This window comes from Cylas formicarius, unplaced genomic scaffold (assembly GCF_029955315.1).
Source record: "Cylas formicarius isolate icCylForm1 unplaced genomic scaffold, icCylForm1.1 PGA_scaffold_4__25_contigs__length_36172078, whole genome shotgun sequence".
NCBI lineage: Eukaryota > Metazoa > Arthropoda > Insecta > Coleoptera > Brentidae > Cylas > Cylas formicarius.
Window position 1 is genome coordinate 361844 of NW_026844334.1, and position 15459 is coordinate 377302.

General features: G+C 38.5%; 2 protein-coding genes across 2 annotated transcripts; one reads left to right on the top strand and one right to left on the bottom strand.

Moving 5' to 3' along the window:
* Window positions 1-199: 199 nt before the first annotated feature.
* Window positions 200-9707, bottom strand: LOC132701491 (fidgetin-like protein 1). Its single transcript, XM_060669447.1, has 6 exons — window positions 9475-9707; window positions 8902-9423; window positions 6274-6539; window positions 5640-5773; window positions 2001-2420; window positions 200-499 (listed from the first exon to the last, which is right to left on the bottom strand). Exons 1-6 carry the CDS (start codon window positions 9603-9605, stop codon window positions 377-379), a joined length of 1596 nt encoding a protein of 531 aa, XP_060525430.1. The 5' UTR covers window positions 9606-9707; the 3' UTR covers window positions 200-376.
* A 99-nt stretch (window positions 9708-9806) lies between these two features.
* Window positions 9807-15411, top strand: LOC132701492 (ubiquitin-conjugating enzyme E2-17 kDa). Its single transcript, XM_060669448.1, has 5 exons — window positions 9807-10170; window positions 10574-10637; window positions 10699-10730; window positions 10782-10965; window positions 13558-15411. Exons 1-5 carry the CDS (start codon window positions 10147-10149, stop codon window positions 13695-13697), a joined length of 444 nt encoding a protein of 147 aa, XP_060525431.1. The 5' UTR covers window positions 9807-10146; the 3' UTR covers window positions 13698-15411.
* Window positions 15412-15459: the final 48 nt, after the last annotated feature.

Genomic DNA, 15459 nt, shown 5'->3' on the forward strand with positions numbered 1-15459 from the left:
TTACTTAACATTTCTAAGATTTTAAACTTAGACTTTTTTATGCATATTATTTTACTGTAGAAACAAAAGTCTGAAAAGATTCGGTCGCAACTTCAACTTCAAATTTGACTTCTAAAATCATGTAAACTCTTTGCACACTGTTTCATCAACTCCATGATTGTAAAAACAAGTACTGAGATGTACTTTCCGCATGATTTGCTAGAGGTTTCGTAAATCTCAAATTCAGAAATTCATTAAATTTGAAACGAAATGTTAACATTAACCAAAGAAGGTATATTTTTTTAGTTTAAATCATTTAACGCAAGTTGATTTTGAAGTGAAAAGTCCGACGCATAAACCAAAGGAACGCTTTATTTGACAGAATTTGATACAATTTCTAACGGTTGCCTGATCCGAAGGCGCGATCCCACGCTTCGTAGTGAGTCAAATCCTGTGAGGAAACGCTTGGTCTGACCCGCTTGAACGACTCCTCAAAGTCTCCCATGGTAACGGGTCTTACCTGAAACGCGGACGCCACTGCTTAACGCCGCACATTGGGCCAACAAGATCACAGAACAAAGTGTTTTTTAGCAAATACATCTTAAGTTATCTTTGTATAGCATGCAATCGAAAAAAGTGGGAGGTGCTTCTACTTGCTGAAGTTTTGCCAATCATCCGGAGCTTCACTAAAACTAATTTCGCTTGGGTGGCTTTTGCCAATTAAATTAGAACAAATTATGTAATAAATGACACCGCGAAAATTTGGGCATATTTGGTTAATTGTTAATTTGTTGTTCAATTTTGTAATTGAAACTGATTTGCATTCTACTCTGAACCTGCCTATGTACGGTGAAAAAAATGTTCACGTGCCCCTCAAACAGTATCCGAGAAGATACTGAGTAGAATGAAACTAGACTGTTCACTAAAGCTCTGAAATCTAAACGATTGTTTTTAATTTTATCTTGGTTAAAATTAAGATCGCCCCCTCGACCTATTATCAGCACTATGTAATCTAGCAAAATATCAAGCTTTTTTATTTATTTATTTACGGTTTAACCAATTATTAAAGGCACAGAGAGAAAGACATCAAGTATAACAACTAGAAAGCAGAACAAAATGTAACGATAACAATAAATAGAATTACGTGGCAGCACTCAAACGGAACACATCAGAATGAAACGAACCCTTTCAGCATTCTAGTAAGGGGTGAATAAACTCCAGCTTCTGTAATATGCGTTAAATTGTATGTAACAGAGCTGACAATAATACCAACCATTCAGAATCTTAAAGAGAAAAACTAAATCACTCTGAGATCTTCCGGTTTGAAGAGTATCAATATTGAAACCCTTAGCTATAATACTGTAATTGATCTGATACCCATTATAGATATTAATATGCGCCTTTGAAGCCAAAAATCTTAAAAATACTTTCTGAACGGCTTCGATATTATCTATATGGCAGGCATAATATGGAGACCATACCACAGATGCATACTTCAGTTTAGAGCGAACCAAAGAGATATAAAGGAGTTTAAGGCAATGTGGAGTAAGTTGGCCACTATTGCGTACAACGAACGCAAGGACTCGTATTGACCTGTTCTACTTCCGCAAAATGTGTCACAAAATTTAGTTTACAATCGAAGCAAACACCCATACTAGTGACAGCCTCGATCTTTACTCCATCAATGCTATATTGATTAGTTATTGCTATATATCTATCTTCAAATCATCCGCGAACAAAAGACGCTACCATTCGGAGACTACACTGACAATATCATTTATAAGCAAGTGAAAAAGAATGGGTCCAGTGTGAGAACCTTGGGGGACTCCCGAAAAAATATCAATTTTAACTGAGACATAATTATTAATACGAACCAACTGAGTACGACCAGACAGAAAACACTTAATCCATTATACGAGCCCAGGAATAAGCAATAAAATTAGGTCACAGAAATTTTCCGCGAAGCCACTGACGTGCAAGTTGCCGAGTTCGAATCAAAATAAATGTGCAACGGTACTCACTTCGGAGGGCGTTATTTTTTCCAGCATGCCAAACTCGATGGACCTTATGGGCCCCAGCGAAGCCTCGGAGCACAGATTCTTAATGTCCGCCCCCGAGAACCCGTCGGACTGGTGGGCGATGCGCTCGAAATCGTCGTCCGTCAGGCAGTGGCGTTCGTCACCGATTAGTTTGCGGACCAAATGCGACCGAGCTTCGTGCTCGGGCAGGGGAACATATAACCTTTTGACGAAACGCCTTCTGGCGGCTTCGTCCAACTCCTGAGGCCTGTTCGTCGCCCCTATTAGAAGCAGACGTTCCTCGCTACTAGTAGTAGCCCCGTCCAACTGGACTAGGAATTCGGTCTTGATGCGCCGCGAGCTTTCGTGTTCGGTGTCGCTCCGCTGCGTCAGCAAAGAATCGACTTCGTCGATGAATATGACCTACGAGACCTAGTTTTTCTTTTGCGACTCGCGGTGGGGCGGGGGATACCCAAACGTGTGAAAAAATTCTAATGGGCTATTCTTACAGTCTTTTGGTCATAACTAAGGCATGTTCACGTTCTTTTAGCCTAGCCAGGCCTAAGACCAAACGTCGACAAGTTCATTTTATCAGCAACCGACGCGAGAGGAAACCAGAAGATTTGTTAATAGTCCATCTCATTCTAAGATAGACCTAACATGGGATCATCTCTCTTGTTGACATCTGTACTCCTCCACACATAAAATAAATTTGTAAACTCTTTGTACTATTTCATCAACTCCATGTTTGTACAGTACTCGGACTTTCGACACGATTCGCTAGAGGTTTCATAAATCTTAAGGTAGATGGCGCTCGGGTCATGTAAATTCAAATTCCTTAAATTTAGTTATTTAACCGGAAGTCAGTGTTAAAAAAAATACACACATATATATAGTTCACCTCAACCTTCCTTGCCAGTGTGGTCTAAGAACTCAAGAGTGCGGAAGAAATATGACCGCACACTTCGATAACACTGACATTCTGTCAACTCTGCTACCAAAATCCGAGACCCCATAACAGTATTAACCGCGATTCATGTCTTCGCCTTTCCTCCGCGAAGCTCTGAAGAAGCCAACAGAAGATTTGGAACAACTATTAACTAGTTCGAATTCGAATCATTTTCATAGGGTGACAAATGATGACTGCTGAGTCTTTAAAACATTTCTGTCAAGGCGAGGCTGTTATACCTAGGTTATGTAAGATTGTTGTGGAGAATGCCCTTTTATTGACTTTGGGGTCCCTTTTCCAGAAAACCTTTTCCTCTAGTAGCTAATATAGTTGCGACTATCCTTGCCGTCACAATAGTGTTTGATCTAAACCAATTTTCATCAACCCTATTATAACTGATAATAATTGCAAGAACCACAGAGTCTTTTTAAAACATTCCTATTAAGGCGAGGCTGGTTATATCTAAATTATGTAAAACTGTTATTGACTTTGGAGGTGCCTTTTCCAGAAAACCTTTTCCTCTAGTAGCTAATATGGTGGCCCCTAATATCGTTGCCGCCTCAATAGTGTTGGATCTAAACCAATTTTCATCAATCCTATTATAACTGGTAATATCTGCAAGAACCACAGAGTCTTTTTAAAACATTTCTATCAATTTGAGATTGGTTATGTCTATCAACCCTATTATAACTGGTAATAATTGCAAGAACCACAAAGTCTTTTTAAAACATTCCTATTAAGGCGAGGCTGGTTATATCTAAATTATGTAAAACTGTTATTGACTTTGGAGGTGCCTTTTCCAGAAAACCTTTTCCTCTAGTAGCTAATATGGTGGCCCCTAATATCGTTGCCGCCTCAATAGTGTTGGATCTAAACCAATTTTCATCAATCCTATTATAACTGGTAATATCTGCAAGAACCACAGAGTCTTTTTAAAACATTTCTATCAATTTGAGATTGGTTATGTCTATCAACCCTATTATAACTGGTAATAATTGCAAGAACCACAAAGTCTTTTTAAAACATTCCTATTAAGGCGAGGCTGGTTATATCTAAATTATGTAAAACTGTTATTGACTTTGGAGGTGCCTTTTCCAGAAAACCTTTTCCTCTAGTAGCTAATATGGTGGCCCCTAATATCGTTGCCGCCTCAATAGTGTTGGATCTAAACCAATTTTCATCAATCCTATTATAACTGGTAATATCTGCAAGAACCACAGAGTCTTTTTAAAACATTTCTATCAATTTGAGATTGGTTATGTCTATCAACCCTATTATAACTGGTAATAATTGCAAGAACCACAGAGTCTTTTTAAAACATTCCTATTAAGGCGAGGCTGGTTATATCTAAATTATGTAAAACTGTTATTGACTTTGGAGGTGCCTTTTCCAGAAAACCTTTTCCTCTAGTAGCTAATATGGTGGCCCCTAATATCGTTGCCGCCTCAATAGTGTTGGATCTAAACCAATTTTCATCAATCCTATTATAACTGGTAATATCTGCAAGAACCACAGAGTCCTTTTAAAACATTTCTATCAATTTGGGGTTGGTTATGTCTAAGTTACGTGAAACTGTTATCCAGAAAACCCTTTCCACTAGTAGCTAATATGGTTGCGGCTAATATCGTTGCCGTCTCAATAGTGTTGGATCCAAACCAATTTCCAACAATCCTATAACTGGTAATAACAGCAAGAACCACTGAGTCTTTTTAAAACATTGCTGTTAAGGCGAGGCTGTTATACCTAGGTTATGTAAAACTGTTGTGGAGAATGCCCTTTTATTGACTTTGGGGTCCCTTTTCCAGAAAACCTTTTCCTCTAGTGGCTAATATGGTTGGTTAGGTAGATCTAAAGCAATTTTCATCAATCCTATTATAACTGGTAATATCTGCAAATACCACACGAGTCTTTTTAAAACATTTCTATCAATTCGCAGTTGGTTGTATCTAGGTTATGTAAAACTGTTGCAGAGAATGACTTTGGGGGTCCCTTTTCCAGAAAACCTTTTCCTCTAGCACCTAATACGGTTGCAGCTAATATCCTTACCATCTCAATAGTGCAGGATCTAAACAAGTTTTTATCAAGCGTATTGTTAACTGGTAACAACTGCAAGGACCACAGTAACGTATCTCTCTCAGTGCGACGCTGTTATATCTAGGTTTAAGAAAAAAAACGCCTTGCAGTTAACGAGCTCTGGCTAATCAAGTTTTTTAAATTCTATTTGAAAAATAGCATTCTGGCAGGGTAAATAAACATCTGGAAAGGAATGGAAATGGAAAGGATCCTTAAAAGCTCTTCATTTAGGCAGGATAACGGTTTTAGGCGCTTGACCGCGAATCATATTATTGTGTACACAATTTACGCAGCGTTTCTATCATTTCTTTGAGTATTATAAATAATAGTATTTGTCTAAGAAATCAATTTTCAAATTCAAACAATCAGAAGAATGCTGTGTGATTCGCTTATTCCTTGAATTAACAGCAAAAAAAATCGCAGAAAAGTCAAAATTATTGTAGTATCTATCCTTGTTTCTCTATTTAATAGATTTTTTTTGTGCCTAATTTGAAACTGGACTCCGTACGATAAGTTTACGTTCCTCGTGATCAGTTTGGTTTGCAAATTAATAAGTTTCGAGGTTTTTTTTTCCACGTTCAAGTAACCCCCGCACCAATGTGCAACGGAGTGACTCTTACGGCAGGCTGATGCACCCTGGCGACAGCGAACAAAGTCCTGACCATTTTTTCGCCGTCGCCTATCCACTTGGATGTCAGCGACGATGCGCTGATACTGAAAAACGTCGACTTACTCTGGGACGCTACGCATTTACCTGAAATCCCCCCCCCCCACACTTAAAGAAACATTTAAAAAAACTATAATAATCCCGGAATCTTAAATTGTGTGACTGTGACATGTGACTGAAACAGAAGAATGTGAGAAAGTAATAACATGCCAGGAAACACCGCAGAGGTCTTTATTGTTCCTCTGCACTCCAACAACCATAGTTTACTTTACATTACTTAAAAATTTGATTTAAAAAAATCACTAACGTTGGTGTTCTGTGATTGCGGTCCGTGGACACAGAACCTAACCAAATTGTTTGACAGTGGTCCAGTGTTGTTAACTTTGTGAAAATAAAAAACCATTTGGGAGGGTTAGTGTCATTTCGATATTGTGTCGAGAAAAAAGGGAGAGTTTATGCTGTTATGTAAGTGAAACGTTTACCCCATTCTATGTTTTTTAAGGCAAAGGCTTCAAATGTCGCTGATATTTAAAGGTTCCGGTGGATTTTAAGATAAGTTTACTATTTAGAAGGGAAACGTCACTCACCTATCAACGTCTTGCCGGTGCCGGGGGGGCCGAACAGCAATATCCCTTTGGGGGGTCGCCTGAGCCCCGTAAATATGTCGGGCCTCAAAATAGGCCACACGACCGCCTCTTTGATCGCCGTCTTGGCGAACTCCAAGCCCGCGATGTCGTCCCAGCCGACGGCAGGCCCCGCGTCCATTATTTCCGCCCGGATAAGCTCCGCCATTTTGGGATCGATATTTTTGAGACGCTCGTCGCGCGAATCGTCCGTTTTTACGTCGTCGTGGCTGAAAGTTTCGCCGTTAACCTTTTAACGGACGGCCTTTTCAAACCCTACGATCTGATTTTTTTGTGAAAGTCGTTTCGCAGGAATTTCGTTTGCATTTTTTCCTCGCCTAAATCGGAAAAATGTTCGAAAACAAAGGACGCTTTCGCACCGCCCATCGTGATTTGTTTGAAAGGCCTCGTAAAAAATTACCACCGAGTGTATCCCATTTTGGGCACTTTTACAGGGTGAAATCCAAAAATATCGATTTTGGGACCACCCTCGTATCTCCGTAGTCCTTTATATGAATCCAGCAGCGAACTTGCACGAAGCAAGCAGAAATATATTATGAAGTTGGTTTGAAAATAAAGCTCAAAAAATAATTAAAACTCAACACCTTAAAATTCAATTATTTAAATGTGTTTTATAGGTTGTGAATTACTATTTGTAATAATTTTCAACTTTCATTTTTGAAAAGTTTAATGGTGATAAGGCTTCTAAGGAGAGAGGAACGGCATTGTAAAGTTTGTAAACGTTATGGGAGAAGCTTTGAAAAAGAGACGTCCTGTGTGGTGGCGGAGAGATAAGACCCCTAAATTTGTGAACATCTGTCCGATATGTTATTTTATTTGTCAAGTAAGGAGGACTGTTATTAAAAATAATGTTGTGAAAAAATACTACGCCTATTTTGCATATTCAACCACTTAGCATCTTGTAATTTGTGTGAGACTGGATCATATTTTCTTATACCATAAATTAACCGCAAACAGTTTTTTTGTACTCTCTCAATTCTATATGTGTCAGTTTTATCTAGGCACGGGCCATACAAAAGATTTTTTGCACAATTTGTAAACTGCGAAACTCTACCACTCACTTTTATGTTAACTTTCCATTCATCTGGAAACACGCCTTCAAGGAGGCATGAGTTTACTATATTAGTAAGAAATCGTAGAATTCTGGGGCAACACATTAACGACATTTCTATATTTATGTTAGCGATATCTTTTATATGGCCGCCAAAAGTCACGTATGCTGAGTCAGCAACGAAGAACGAACGGTAGTACGACATAGACCGAAGAGCCGATAGGCAACGTTGTAATAGGTGGTACCAATAGAACAATGCTTTGGTTTTTGAGAAGAGTTTTATTCAGGGTTGAAACCCTTACGGCACCCCTTAAGTTAACATTTATTAAATCCGAATCTGCAATAACTGTTAGATGTATCTTATTTTTAGTTGAATCAGTTGATGGACTACTGCTGCAAATAAAGTAAAAAATGAAAAAAAAATAATTTTGAGGAAAATTTTCAAAACAATTTTATACTAATATATGTTTTTGAAAAGCTTAAATGATTTCCAGTTTATGTAACATGTAGGGTGTTTCATTTAAACAACAGATATACTGCAGCTCAAAAAACAGGGGGAATCATGATAGTTTTGTTTAAAAATAACCGAGGATACCGCCTAAAAATGTCCAAAATGGGATACCGTGTACACTAAATGCTTTACCAAACAATAATAGTATCGTCCTAAAATTGACGAGAAAGCCAAATTTACACGGAACAAAAAGGTGGGTATGAAATAAAAGCACAACGTGCTTAGTGACGACGCCAGCTTTGCAATAGTATCAAAGATCCACTACCTCCTATAACTTTTCACGTTACAATTTAAATTAATACCAAAGACGTATTTATATACAAGGTGTGACAATTTTTTTTTAAATTGGAAGCTATGTAATTATTCCGCAAAAACATAGGCCCGTTTATGCTGATTTTGAAAATATATAACGCGTCTTGGTTATTGTTGACATTAAGGCCAGATTTAGCTAAAAATAATATTGTCACTTAGTTGGCCAAGCATCATCATGGCGCAGGCTAACGCCACTGTTGTTCGATATTATTTTTGTTCAAAATTTTTATACACAGGGTGTTTAAAAAGTATTGAGAGTATTCTTTTTTGTGTAAATAATGTGTATATGGTGTGAAATTGCCTGTTCTGTGTATTGTAATCCAATGTTATTTGTGCTATGAGTGTACTGTCCAAATGAGATTCCCTGGTTAATTGTCAACAATGAATACGCGCACATAGGTAGGTGATTACTTTTGGTGTTTGGCCTTAACATAAAAAATCACCATAACATGTTATATATTTTGAAAATAAGCGGAAAGGATCCTTTTTTTATAAAATCATATACAGCATTTCCAATTTAAAAAATTATATAATGAATCCCCAGTCCCGCAAGTTAACTTTATTATTAAGATAATAATTATAAAACAACAAGAAAAGTTTGTAAATAAAAATTAGAATGGGGTCCTTTTTAACCTCAGTCTAGGGTTTCTGTAGGCCCCCTATTAAAGTTTAACTTATCCAACCGAAAGAAACTAACCTGTCTGTTCTCGATAGAAGGGGCGAGACGAATTTACTTTTCACGTTCCTCCGCAGGCCCAGCTTTCTCTTCTGGCCCCCGTTTTCTACGCACGTCGAGGTACCAAATTTAGAGGAAGTTTGACCTTCCAGCTCCTCCCTCGCGGTCCTAAAGCTACCGCTGGCCTCGAAGTTCCTTTTGGCACTCGGTTTACTTTTCCCCGACGATTCGACGTCTGTTTTACCGGTTCTCTTCGGGTTAAACGCGTAGAAGAAATCGTTCAGTTCGGCCTGGCTCATGGTTTCCGATTGTCGGCAGTAAAACTTGTCGCCCTGTTGGCAACCGAGCTCCGCGACCATCGCTTCCAAGTCTACACTCGCCGGAGCTTTGCTAAAATCGGTTTTAAAGTTGGTCCCCGCATTCACTTGGGGATACTTTTCATATAACAACTCGTCGTAGATGGTCGCGTTTTCTTTAATGACCGCGGCCGAGTATTTGGCGAGTTTCCACTCCAGCAGTTCGCACACGCCCTTGTTGTCCATGCTGCAAATCGCATTTACCGGTATTCAATATCTGATTACTAATAAAAGGAACCTTTTTAATGCGGCGTTGTAAGCTAGAACCAAACACTTTCTTTCGATGTCCGCCGATTGCAGCGGATCGTCCGCGCTATCGAGCCGGATCGCCCTGTAATTTTTAATGTCGAAGTCGTCGCCGGCGCTCATCTCGTGCGATTTTTCAAATGGAATTGCGAATTTTGAATTCAGTTTTGGTTAGGTTTTAATGCGTGGCTCATTGGCCTAACCGACGACGGCACGCAAACGAAGAAAAATTAGGCCTCGCGGCCCTCTGTCGGTAAAACAGCAAAACGCGGCGTTTCCCGAGCTATCCGCCAGGGGTCGAGGACGGCCGCCCGTGAAAATTGTCAATTTCTTCTTTCTCGGTAAACAAAAATGTGGAAAAGAGCCTCTCGCGGAAGTGATCAGTCATCCCGATTTCTAGAAGTTTAGGAAATAACTTTAAGCACAGGGCGTCGAATAATCCGCGGGATCGCGTTCGTTTTTTAATTTTTCACGTCGAAATTCCCAAGGCTGTGCGTAATCTAAGCATACGACCCGTTCGAATTTGTTGTTAAGTTTTCAGTTGAGTTACGTCGTGTCAGTTAGTTTTGAAGGAGGCCATCTTTGCAATCTCCGTTCGGAGGTCTTTCGTTTGCCGTTCCGTTGTCTGGTGAAACGCCAGCATTTATCACACACAGATAATAAAATGGCGTTAAAAAGAATCAATAAGGTACGTTTGAGTAAGCTGCGTGGACTCGGGCGGCCCCCGTGCACAACGTGCCAGCGTAATAAGTGTTTTCGTTGGACCCGAACGCCCTTAACGATTCCGTCGTGCGTTTTTTTTGTCCGGCACTTTTTCCGCTTGACGATTGCGATTTTTTCGTTATTTAAGCGGGTCGAAAGGTTGCAGTGGTGGAGGGGGGGGACCGCGAGTGCAAAATTTGCGTCGTCTCTCGCGCCTTAAAGCCCCAACGGGGCCCGATAGAAGCCCCGAAGGGGCGAATGGTCGCCGTTTTCGGCGATCGCGTTACGAAATCGCAACCACACGCGTCAGCCTTCTAACCTCACCATATTAGGACCTTGTCTTTCAGATATCTATTATTATCCCGCAAGGTAATATTTTTTCGTTTTAGGAACTACAGGACCTCGGGAGGGATCCACCCGCGCAGTGTTCGGCGGGGCCCGTCGGCGACGACCGTAAGTCAACGTCCGCTTTAGGTTCAATTGATCCTTAAAAATTTTGTATCGCTTTTTTTAGTGTTCCACTGGCAGGCGACCATAATGGGGCCGGTAAGTGTCGCGGCGCCCGCGGAAACGCGGTTTTTACGTTGTTTGTTTTAGCCCGACAGTCCGTACCAGGGCGGCGTGTTCTTCTTAACCATACACTTTCCCACAGACTATCCGTTTAAACCGCCGAAGGTGGCGTTTACGACAAGAATCTATCATCCAAATATAAATAGCAACGGTAGCATTTGCCTGGATATATTAAGGTCCCAGTGGTCCCCGGCGTTAACTATTTCGAAAGGTAAGCACCGCCAAGTGTTAGGTTAGGTGGATGAGACTGAATCGGTCAGACGCCTGTTGGGGGACGCCATTTTTTCGGTTTTGACGGCGCGTCTCTCACGCCGAATCCTCCAAAATAATATATACGGCATTATTATTATTGGGTTTGTTAAAAAAAAAAAAAAATCCGAGGATATGGTAGACCTCCGCATGTTAAGAAAATTATCAAAATTAATTAATTTACAGGGTGGTTTAGAACCGATTCGATAAAAGTGTTGAGAGTGAGTTTATTTTAATCCTTTAGGGTGTTAAGAAAAGTATACGAAGTAAAACAAATACAACCAAAGTTCAATGAAAATTTGTTACGACTTCAAAGATAATAATAATATTGTTCATTTTTGGTGTTAAAGAGGTTTGTTAATGGATTTATTAAACAAAAGAGCATCTCTCCATGTCAACGTGAGTACCGTATCCGAAACTTTTAAACACCCAAAACTTTTCGTTTTTTTTTTTAAGGTACTCATATTTGATATTAGCACTGTTCAAAAACGACGTAAAAGATATACGAAACGGATTTTGAATTATATGCTACACGGTGTTCAAAATAAACATATTATTTTTTCTGTTACAAAAACCCACAACTTTTGTTTAAGTGCGTTATATACCTATTTTTAACACTGCGATTCTATTGCTTTCATTTATAACCGTTCAGTAATGCTCGGTATAGTTCCATATGGAAAGGATGTGTTGTGATTTCCAACAACGGAGAATTAATTTTTACACTGAACATTTTAAAAAACAAGGGAAATCTCTAAGCTCAGGAATAACAAGTTGTTGAAAGCGTCCTTCACCTTGAGGGATACACGCTTCATCCCTTTTCCTCATATTTTCGCGAAACCAGACTTTTAATGGTAAGAAATAATTATAAAATGTATTGAAAAATACACCTAAAACAGTAAGTGAGAAATAATAATGATAACGATGTTGTTACGACCACGCAGAGAAGAAATTTTTATTAAGAGAAATCAGTGGCTTGCCATCCATGTCTGCTAAAATAGACAGGTAAAATTCCGCACGTTCAGCACTAGTGTATTTAAAATAAAAAATGTGCTACACTTTTGATACATGTGCGCCAAATTTCATTAAAATATTTAAGGTGGTATTACAAACATTTAAAAAATATATTTCATATTCCAAAAGTCTATCACCCTGTATCTAAAAAGTTGCGACTTTTAAGACGTGTGTTCATATCAAGTTTTCTTTTTAAAATGGACCCAAAAGAAGTAGTTTTGGTAATAATTGTGCAATCTCGCGATATTGTTTTTTTTTTTAACGATCAAAACCAAAAAATTGCACGTCAGCTCGGCTGTTACTATTTTCTTTTTGTAAAACATACTATATTTTCGGGTACTACATACTATATTTCGGGTTTTGTGCTAAGTAAGTCCCCTTATTTTATTAAAATGGAATTAATTCCTCGATGTAGAGTCTGTCTTGATAGAGAAGTAATTGCGTTTTTTATCCTGTATTTTATGGTTCAATGCCTGGCGCACCCACCAGATTTTTAATATACATAATGTTTATTATTCTAGCACATTGTGTTAAGTTTTAATTCGTTACAACTGATAATGTTGGGTAAAAGTGTACAGCTATTTACATATTGTTCTTTGCGAAGATTACTGGAAATTTTTATGAAAAACTAAAACATTTTACACATTTTTCTTTAACATTGCGAAAACTAAAAGAAATCGTCAATTTCTGCCAAACTTTCCAAAAATCAGACGGGATTTTCCGGCTTAGCGAAGACAGGGAAAATATTAAATTATTTAGAACTAAGTTTCTTTGGCGACATTTTAAGGAATAATCTAAACAGAGAACATCTGTTTACTCACTTTTGGTTATCAGTGAGTAGAACAGGTATAGTCTGTTCATAGATATAAGAAAGTGACTAACTGATACGAATTAAGGAAAGATCCGGGCAAGCTGTAAGAATGAAATATTTGGGGTTTTGTTAGGAAAGATGCTAAACAATATTTATGTATTTATGTTTAAATCTAAAATATAAGTACAAATTATTTTTATTACCTACTTAAATTACTTAAAATTATTCACATAATATACCAGTATCACTATCGCTATCATCGCCTGTTCTTATTATTGTTTTATATTATTTGCAATATAGATATACGATTGTTCTGCTTTTTCTATATGTTTAACAGAATTTGCTCAACTTTGTGGAGGGATGTTAAAAACTTCATTACACACGAAATAAGAGTGATTACTAGTAAACTTAAACTAAGTAGGTAGGTATAAAATTATTTTCTATCACAGATCACAATATTCCCTGCATTTAAATTCCGAAACTTTAGGTAATAATGTTGTTGCACTGTATGTTAATGACCGCCCTTGGATAATCCCATTCAAAAGCAATTGGTCACTTTCTTATATCTATGAGCAGACCATACTTAAATGACAGCGAAATGTATGTAATACTGCTAATAATTAAAACTGATGGCCGTTTCAAATTTTCTTCTCTATTGAGACGGACTCTATGTATTAGTATGGCCACTGTGAGGCGGTTTGAACGGTTCGTTTTTTTTGTTTTTTTTTTCAGTACTGTTATCAATCTGCTCACTTTTATGCGATCCCAATCCGGACGATCCCCTAGTCCCGGAAATCGCTAGGATATACAAAACGGACCGGGAAAAGTACAACGAATTGGCGCGCGAGTGGACCCGCAAGTATGCCATGTGATGGCCCGGCCCCGCCCCCTCAAACCCGCACTTCACCTAATTAGATAAAGCAAAACGGAAAAAAAACTTATTTAATTTCAAAACAACAAACGAGAGAGAGACATGCGCGCTCGCGCGAGACAACAGGAGCATCAAAATATCCAAAAATATTATCAAATACATAAAAACAGTTGTAATAATAATAAAAAAAAACAATGGAGTCGGAGGGGACAATTTTCAGCTTCAAAAAAAAAAGGATCCGACCCGACTGGAAAACTCTTGTACATTATTCGCTGTCCGGGAACCCGCGCCCCCTCCCGTCACCCCTCTGCCAAAAACGCGAATTTCCCCGCGGGTGCGGGGCGTGGGGAGGTTCAGTCCTCCCTCCGTCCGCCCGCGGTCGGGTCGGCCTTCGTATATTCATAAAAATTACATAATTACTGTTAGTAAATTAATATTGTAGGTTTTTGTGGTTTAACTAGGTGTATAAAATAAATATCATTTTCCAAAATGGAGTCGCATTCGTCACTTTTCGTTTTCCGCCTCCTAGCGAGCGTTTTTTTTATTATTATTTTACTTTTAGTAAAATCCGGCTCGCTTGGCGTTCGCTTCGAAAAATAATAAAATTATTTGGTATTTAAAAAGATTTCGAAATCGTTTTAACCTCGAAATGTCAAAAAATGGTTTTGACATTTTAAACTGTCAACTAGAGAAGATATCAGAATGTAATTTTTTCGTTTATTTTGGATGTAGGTTAAAATTTTACAGATACTAGTGCCTGAAAGAAAAAACACCAAATCTAGTTGTCGGGGGTTTTTAAAAACCATCCTGGCAGTAGCGCCTTCATTAGTGTCTAAGATTTCCGCTTTCATTTGCTCCCATATTTCGAATTGCCCTTTTACAAAAACAGTTTACGTTCAGAAGAAATTTTTGCTTTTGAAGTTTTTTATAAACGTCAAATCTTCAAAAGTGGCGTTTCGAAGTGGGTTGGCGCCGAACGAGCCGTGGAAATCGAAAAAAATCAAAATTTAATTTGAAAAAGATGTATATATTTATACAGGGCGTCCAGGAATAACGTTCGCATTGCTACGTGAAAAAATTATAATTTTTTTATGCGAACACGTGTTTCTTGACTTTTGGCGGCTCGTTTAAGACAATTAAGTTGAAATTATGAAGTCCAGTGCTGTCCCTGGAGGCGCCCCAACATTTTTCACAGGTGACGCGCGGCCGCTGACTTTCTTACCAACTTTGTATTCTTTTCCAAACTAAAAAAAACTAATAAATTGCCGAAATTTTCGAGAAACAAAAAGGTTGCATTTTTAATCGTTTAAATTAAAAAAATGTTTAAAAAAGTCAGTGGCGCACGTCTCTTTTTATAAGACACTACACTACACTTCATAATTTTAACTTAATCAAATAAGTTTTTTTTAAGTTTGACGCCCTGTGTCTAGAATTTTCATATTTTTATTACGCCCTGTATATCCGCGCGATTTGCATTTTTTTACCGGAGCGAAGAGAATTGTCTCCTCTTCTTGTCCACCCCCACCCCTCCCCTCACCCGTAAATCCTTAGAGATTTCTCCGAGCCCTTCGCATAGGTATTTTTTAATTTCGGTCTCGTCAAATGTCAACTGTCAAAGTGAGAAACACGATCTTTTTTAGGTTATGTTCCTTCCCCCGCCCTTATTCAAAAACTTTATTAAAATCTATTTAAAAACCGAACAAGGCTCGTTTTCTTTGTGTACTTTTTTATCGGCCGCAAATTTGAAAATTCCGCACTTCAAC

Coding starts and splice junctions, on each gene's coding strand:
- LOC132701492 (XM_060669448.1), top strand. CDS start 10,147: ATGGCGTTAAAAAGAATCAATAAG. Junction 10,171..10,573: donor CGTTAAAAAGAATCAATAAG/GTACGTTTGAGT, acceptor TTTTCGTTTTAG/GAACTACAGGACCTCGGGAG. Junction 10,966..13,557: donor GGCGTTAACTATTTCGAAAG/GTAAGCACCGCC, acceptor TTTTTTTTTCAG/TACTGTTATCAATCTGCTCA.
- LOC132701491 (XM_060669447.1), bottom strand. CDS start 9,605: ATGAGCGCCGGCGACGACTTCGACATTAAAAATTACAGGGCGATCCGG. Junction 5,774..6,273: donor CACCGGCAAGACGTTGATAG/GTGAGTGACGTT, acceptor GGGGGATTTCAG/GTAAATGCGTAGCGTCCCAG. Junction 2,421..5,639: donor CCAGGGTGCATCAGCCTGCC/GTAAGAGTCACT, acceptor TAGGTCTCGTAG/GTCATATTCATCGACGAAGT.